The sequence below is a fragment of the Gadus macrocephalus genome, chromosome 8 (assembly GCF_031168955.1).
Source record: "Gadus macrocephalus chromosome 8, ASM3116895v1".
NCBI lineage: Eukaryota > Metazoa > Chordata > Actinopteri > Gadiformes > Gadidae > Gadus > Gadus macrocephalus.
Window position 1 is genome coordinate 8,834,984 of NC_082389.1, and position 6,782 is coordinate 8,841,765.

Consider the following 6,782-nt stretch of genomic DNA (forward strand, 5'->3'; position numbering starts at 1 on the left):
GTCCTTTATACCGTTGAGTGACAAGTCTGTGCGTTAATATGCATAGCCAAGCTTTAAAAGATATAGGTTTATGAACAAAAGGTGGCAGCCTGTTTGCATAATATACAAGCGTATTAACAGCGGAGACGTCACTGGCTCCAGACTAACTTAGTGTACACACTGTAACCAAGAGCGGTGCTTTTACAACTGGTTTGGAGCCTTTCGCCGGAAATGAGGTTGGTATAAAGAGAGGGTGGATAGTCTGCTGTGACATCACATTCTGCTACTCTACAGCAAACAGGTACGTAGATATTCATGCGCAACGTTTTGTTGTCCTTGATTATATGGATGTGGGTTTTTGATTATTTCCTTTTGTTTGTATACTGAATTTGCAATGTGACCTTTGACGTGTTGACTTTTTATGTTTTTACTTAAAATATCACTTTGAAGGTTTAGAAGAGAAAAAAAAATGCAATATGTTCATATAATCATCTTCATTGATATTTGTATTGACTTTTGGAGTGGCCGGTTTTACTGGCATTTTAAGCGAATTGAGTGCATGAGGGTTTGCTTGGGATATGGATCTTTTTTATGCAAAGGAGAATTAGAGTAACAGTAGCATGAATATAAGATGAAGACTTCAGCTACTGTGTAGTCCAAAGGATCTGAATAACTTCAAGTATTCCCTAGTTAGAGTGAAAGAGCAGAGATGTTGTTAAGGGAGCACAAAAATCACTGATTGCTGCTTGTCTTTCAAATCTAGGTTGAACAGAACCATGAAGTTCCTGGTGTTGTCCCTGGCTCTTGCCCTTGTTTTAACAACCGGTAAGTCGTCACTGATTCTCCACTGAGCAAACAGTGGTGGCTAAACACTGCTCTGCGCTGCTTGGCCTCTGGCCGGAACAGCTCAGTGCCTTGCACACTTTGAACTCAAAAAAGATAGTCTCTCGATCAGCAGCCTTAAATCAATGCTGCTAACATGTGATGAGAACAGGCCGGGCAAGCCACATGCCGAATTACTTCTCATACATACTTTGACCTTCGCAGGAACAGTACAGGGAAGTAAGGTCCATAACTAACATGATATGCTTCATTGAGGACATTGGGTAACAGATTTTATGGTTTGATGAGAGGCCTACAGCCACCCAAACCAACAGTTGTAATGAAAAGCACTTACACTTTCTCAAATAAAGACATTCCACGTGCAGTTAGTATACATGCTTATTGTCACGTAGATAAGAATAATCAAAGGAAAAGAGTGAATTGGTCATGGTGATTTTATTTGTCTGTCTCTCTCTCTCGTCTCGTCTCGTCTCGTCTCGTCTCTCTCCCTCTCTCTCCCGGTGTTTAGGTAGCGCTCTGAACTGCCACCGCTGTGTGTCGCGGCGGGCGGGGGAGTCATGTGACCTGGTCGTGGAGTCCTGTAGGCCGGAGAAGGACGCCTGTGCGGCCGCCAAGTTCCTGAGACCCCCACGTGAGTCCCCCCTCTCCGGACACAATACGCTTCTATTCACTTCATTTGATATGGTACAATATCACACTTAATAAAATAAATAACCTTATTCCAACTCAGTCACATGTAAATAGGTTGGTCAGGAATAAACACGAGTAAAGCCTATTTTATATTTGGCTTCCTCTTTGTCTGTCCCTAGCCCTGAAATTCATTGGCTTTATTTCAAAGGTGAAATAGAATATATTACCTAATACATCTATACAAATAGATTACAACCGTTTTCTTTTGTAGTCAGGAGCAATACTACTGTTGGTTCTTCTTAGAATTAACATTCCTCATTAAAACATAATGAAAATGTTTCAAGATTGTAAGATAAACGATAAAACCAATTTTACTTAATCTGGATACATGTTTCTTTCATTTCATTCAGATGGCCAGTACCAGAAATGCATGGCTATGAGCGACTGTGAGATGCTGAAGATGAACTCCTACATCGACATCAAGTGTTGTGCCGACCACATGTGCAACACGTTCTAGAATGTGAATACTGTACGAAGCCCACCGTGCATTCTGCATTGAATTGTCCCTCGGAGCGACCAGACCCGCCGTGTGCAGCTGTGCTCTGGGGTACAGTAGACCTCCCCTCTTTTGTGTTTGTGTGAAGGTTGCTTTACCCTTTAATAAATGCAAAAAAAAAGAAAGATAGCTGTTTGTCGTAACAACTTCTGATCCCCAACCCCACTGGGATCGGAAGAACAAATAAGTATATTGAGGCAACATTACATAACCACTTTTTGCTTTAATGAATACAATCAAAAACATTTGTACAACATTTTCACCGTTAGAAAATGGATGCAGAAGTTGTATTTTTTTGGCTGACAGTAATGGCTATGGAAACAAATGGAGGGGACAGGAGAGACGGTATTGCGTTGAAATGAAGTAGAAAAGGAGCTGTATAGTTGGAGGAAAAAACAGCTTTTTTTTTTCGTGTAGCAGAAAAAAATGTTTTGGCTATACTCTTCCTTCCTTAAGGTCCGTTATTGTTACCTTCGTAGCTCTCATTGCTGTAGTTATAAACAGTTATCCTCTAAGCATATTAGCCTGAAGAAGAGCTTCATATTGAACCAAACAATGTATGAAAATCACTCCACTGTTATCAAGCATTCCCCCAAACATTTCTTTCTGGTACACACATGAAGTTCTGCGTTTGCATCAGTGCCAGAGAGTGGTGGATTGTGGTTAAGAAATAATAATCGACTCATCCTTGAAAAAATTTAATAAATAAACAATATCAAAATAGGGGCGAAGAAAATACTGATAAATAACAGCGTAAATCATAGCCATAAAAAGGGAGTATCTTGATATCTAGGACCCTGGACGGGGAGGAGTGGTGTATGGGTTGGATCAGCTGAGGTGAGGGGGGGGAGGGGGGGGGGAGGGAGTGGTGTATGGGTGGAGTCAGCTGAGGTGTAGGAGAACTGGCAGCTAGCCTTCAAGTAACGGGATATCCCAGTGCAGTGTCCTGTGTGTTGATTGGCCGGCGTCTACATCATGGAACAGGACGTCTTTCCTGGCTGCGCACCGCCGTCAATCTTCTCTGCCTCCAGGATCATCCTCCGGAACACCTCCACAGCGGTCTGCACACACACACACACACACACACACACACACACACACACACACACACACACACACACACACACACACACACACACACACACACACACACACACACACACACACACACACACACACACACACACACACACCAAAATTACAGTATAAGCCAAAACTAAAATGAAAGATCAGAGCCAAAACAGGCTAAGGTGGTGCCATAGCTGTTTCTTATCTTTGAACGGGCGCCAGGTTTCGGCACAGGTTTTTTCCCCTGTGCCAAACGAATCCGTGCCCTTGGCATCGATTCAACGCGTAGAAGGCAGCAACTCAACAGGCCATAGGTGAAGATACGGTACCTGGTTTTCCTTTGCGGAAGACTCCATGAAGGCAGCGTTCCAGGACTCGGCTAAGGCCTTCCCCTCCTCGCAGCTGATGACTCTAGGGAACAGAGAGACCCCATCAGCCCTAAGCATTCACTGTTACTCTTACTCTCTTACTGCAGCGCTAACCTGATTCTGGCTCCAAGACAAAATATGCATAAAAAATATTAAATATATTTAGTATATGCTACACGTGAACCTTCTAAGATGGCGCAATTTGATCGCAAAATGTCCCGCTTTGTTCGCTAATAAAAACAAATAAATCCCGTCAAAAAGGGTTCTCTTGTTTATTTTTGAGTGTTCACGTGTAGTATATACTAAAACAATTATTCACCTTCGGTGAATAATTATATATATATATAAAATAATATTTTTATAATTTGTCAATGTTTACTTAAAGCCATGTATTTATGGTTAGCTGATAACATTAGCTGACCTTTGTGGAACATCTCTTCGATATTAGCATGCATACGCAAGACTTATAGCATGGCTGGCTAGGTCAGGCCTCCAATCTACGGTATGCCAAAGTGCAATTTAGTACCACTTTAACGTCTAATTGACAGTGTATGCACAACATACCGCTCCATATGTAGGTCGTTCTTGTTTCCAACCAACATAATTGGTACTCTGTATTGAGAGAGCAAATAAATGGCACACAGTCAGTCGATATACTGTATGTTGGGAATGTTTTATAACCACCACAAACTGAAGAAAAACAAATGAGCTATACTTACTGCACTTTGCCAACCATATCCAACAATTTTTCATGGATGACTTGTACAACTTCAAAACTGGAACAGACCCAAGGACAACATATCAGTTCAATTCTGTACAGACCGAGTATGAATTATGGTGAACTGCCTGGCGTTCAGTGTTGCGTGATAAGGACGGTGAAAGCGTACCTCTTGTTCGATGTGACAGAGTAGACCAGGATGTAACCGTTGATGTCTATGGAATACGTCTGTGGAAAAATGGAGTACTCGTCCTGGAGAAAGACACAGAGCAAGGGTAAACAGATCACTTAAACAATAGTAAGAACAGATACATATTTACTGCTTACTACTAGAGGAAAATATAACAAAGGCTGTCACCGTGATGTTTTAGGTAACATATTTATAAGCACAAAGAGAGGCAAACATAAATTGTATGTCCTGCCATTGGCCTCATTACAAGCAGGAACGTAACTAAAGGTATAACGTGGGCTGAAAGGCATATGAAGGCCTACCTGCCCTGCGGTGTCCACCAGCTGCAGATGGTAATCCTGGCCGTTTATCGTGATCATTTTAGTAAACGCTAAGCGAGAAAGACAGGTTGCATTATATATATATATATATATATGAATGTCGTGTTCTGTCATGCGTTCATTCATTATTCCATTCAAACATTTAGAACATATGTATAAAACCGAAAATTCAGAAGAAATGCTTTGAAAATAAAGTGGTATTTTATTGCACTGGGGTCAGTCGGTTCGATGAGAAGCTGGGATGTCAATATCTCACTTCATCTCAGATACAGCTCCACACTGCTCTATGTGGACACTCACACTTCACTTTGTGTTAAACATTCAGTCAGGTTATTTATAGAGACGGAAACAAATCCCACACAAACACACATGTACGCACGCAGACACACAAACAAATCTGGTTGGCTGTTAAAGCCTTTTTTATTGCACAATTCTGTTTGATTTATGAGAGATATGAATAGGTTGAGTGTTAGTTGAGTGTGTACAAGACAGAGGGAGGTGATTGCTGTATTGCATTATGCTTCTTTTCCAATTGATATGTGTACAGTTTTTGGCGATTCTCAGGAGGAAAAATGCCTTTTTATTTTTTAGAAAGTTGGCTAATAAGACAATATGGCTTTAATGCCTGGGGCTGTGCTAAAAACAGTAACACACATATCGATCTGCTCCAATTCTATTCAATGTATTATTCGTAATAAAAATACCTCAATATAATGGTACGATTCCCCTGTGTTGAAAGCTTGCCATGTGTTTTTGAGATGTCATACAGAAATACACTAATTATTTTCCCAGAGAAATGGTATGATTTGTCAGGAATACAAATATCACACATAGGCATCACAAACTCATGTTACATTGGATCAGATTGCATCTGGTTTAATAATACGAAGGGTCTGTAATTACACCTGACAGTATACATTTTACAGTATTATTGATTGGTCTATCAATAACGCCCACTTACTGTTTTCTATCGTTGGGTCATACGAGTCAACAAACTGTCCTTCAACAAACTGAATTGTCAAAGAGGACTTTCCTGTGAAAATGGAAGAAAAAAAGAGATTTATTTCCATTTTATTTCAAACGGACACCCCCTGATGAAGGACCATCTACAACTGTAGAGATATGCTGTCACAGCCCATTATACAGTGGTAGTCTTCATCCACTTCCAGCACGCATCACTCGTTCCGTTACCGTCATTCTGAGTGCCATCTTGCCAACATTAACACACTGATCACATGCTCATTTTGGTTTGATGTATCTTTAAAGAGTCAAACGGAACAGCCTTTGGGCACACTCAACGCGTTGAAAGCGATAATGGGTGAACTGATGATGATTTCCTTCAACATGATTCAAACGTAATCGATCAATTGAAGCTGTAGATACTTTAGCAACCACAGATCTGGGGTCACACACACTCTCCATCACAACCTAAGCTAAGGATATCCACAATAAAATCCGGGCACACAAGGCCCTCTGTGTGCCAGCGTGACTACAAGGCCACGTCTCACCTGGTGAGCGCGCTCGCATTTGTTCCATGGCATCGCGTGACAAAACCTCTCCACTACCACCATCCTGCCTGTAATTTAAATCTATTATAGGAGGCGTAAAAGCGCTTTAGTACCCGATGCTAGCAGCCTCTGGCTCGCAACCCGTAGTCTACTACCTGTGTTCCCGGATCAACCATGCTGTTTAATCATGGTTTAATACTCACCTACGGATCTGTACCCGAGGATGGCGATTTTTCTTGATTTCGGCTGCGGCATATCTCGTTCAGGTTATCGCATCTAGTCCTCGGGGTGTTCCGCAACCTCCAACCGGAATGGCATCCACACAATCAAGAAGCACTGAGGAGATTCGACATGCAGAGCCCACACGATGGGAGTCGAAATCCGTATTCTTGTCGGTGATTCTGATAAATGTTTGTTTGGACAACGGCGTAATTTATTATTTTTTTCGGCCAGAAAAAGCATGGGATAGCCTATCTATAGATCTATTAAAACTGCGTCACTCCCCTTTGCAATGTAATGAATTAGTAATGAGTGCTTTATTCTGATAGGTCATACGCGGGGGAAAGGCGGGTATTTTACTTAATTTAAAACCCTGATTGGAT

General features: G+C 41.5%; 2 protein-coding genes across 2 annotated transcripts; one reads left to right on the forward strand and one right to left on the reverse strand.

The window, feature by feature from the left end:
• The first annotated feature begins 8 nt into the window (after positions 1-8).
• On the forward strand, positions 9-3,206 carry ly97.3 (lymphocyte antigen 97, tandem duplicate 3). Its single transcript, XM_060058631.1, has 4 exons — positions 9-280; positions 743-804; positions 1,331-1,453; positions 1,863-3,206. The coding sequence occupies exons 2-4, from the start codon at positions 756-758 to the stop codon at positions 1,967-1,969; spliced, it is 279 nt and encodes a 92-aa protein (XP_059914614.1). The 5' UTR covers positions 9-280; positions 743-755; the 3' UTR covers positions 1,970-3,206.
• LOC132462862 (GTP-binding protein Rheb) lies at positions 2,212-6,706 on the reverse strand. Its single transcript, XM_060058628.1, has 8 exons — positions 6,384-6,706; positions 5,634-5,705; positions 4,655-4,722; positions 4,332-4,414; positions 4,164-4,220; positions 4,009-4,056; positions 3,406-3,487; positions 2,212-3,069 (listed from the first exon to the last, which is right to left on the reverse strand). Exons 1-8 carry the CDS (start codon positions 6,433-6,435, stop codon positions 2,977-2,979), a joined length of 555 nt encoding a protein of 184 aa, XP_059914611.1. The 5' UTR covers positions 6,436-6,706; the 3' UTR covers positions 2,212-2,976.
• Between the last annotated feature and the right edge of the window lie 76 nt (positions 6,707-6,782).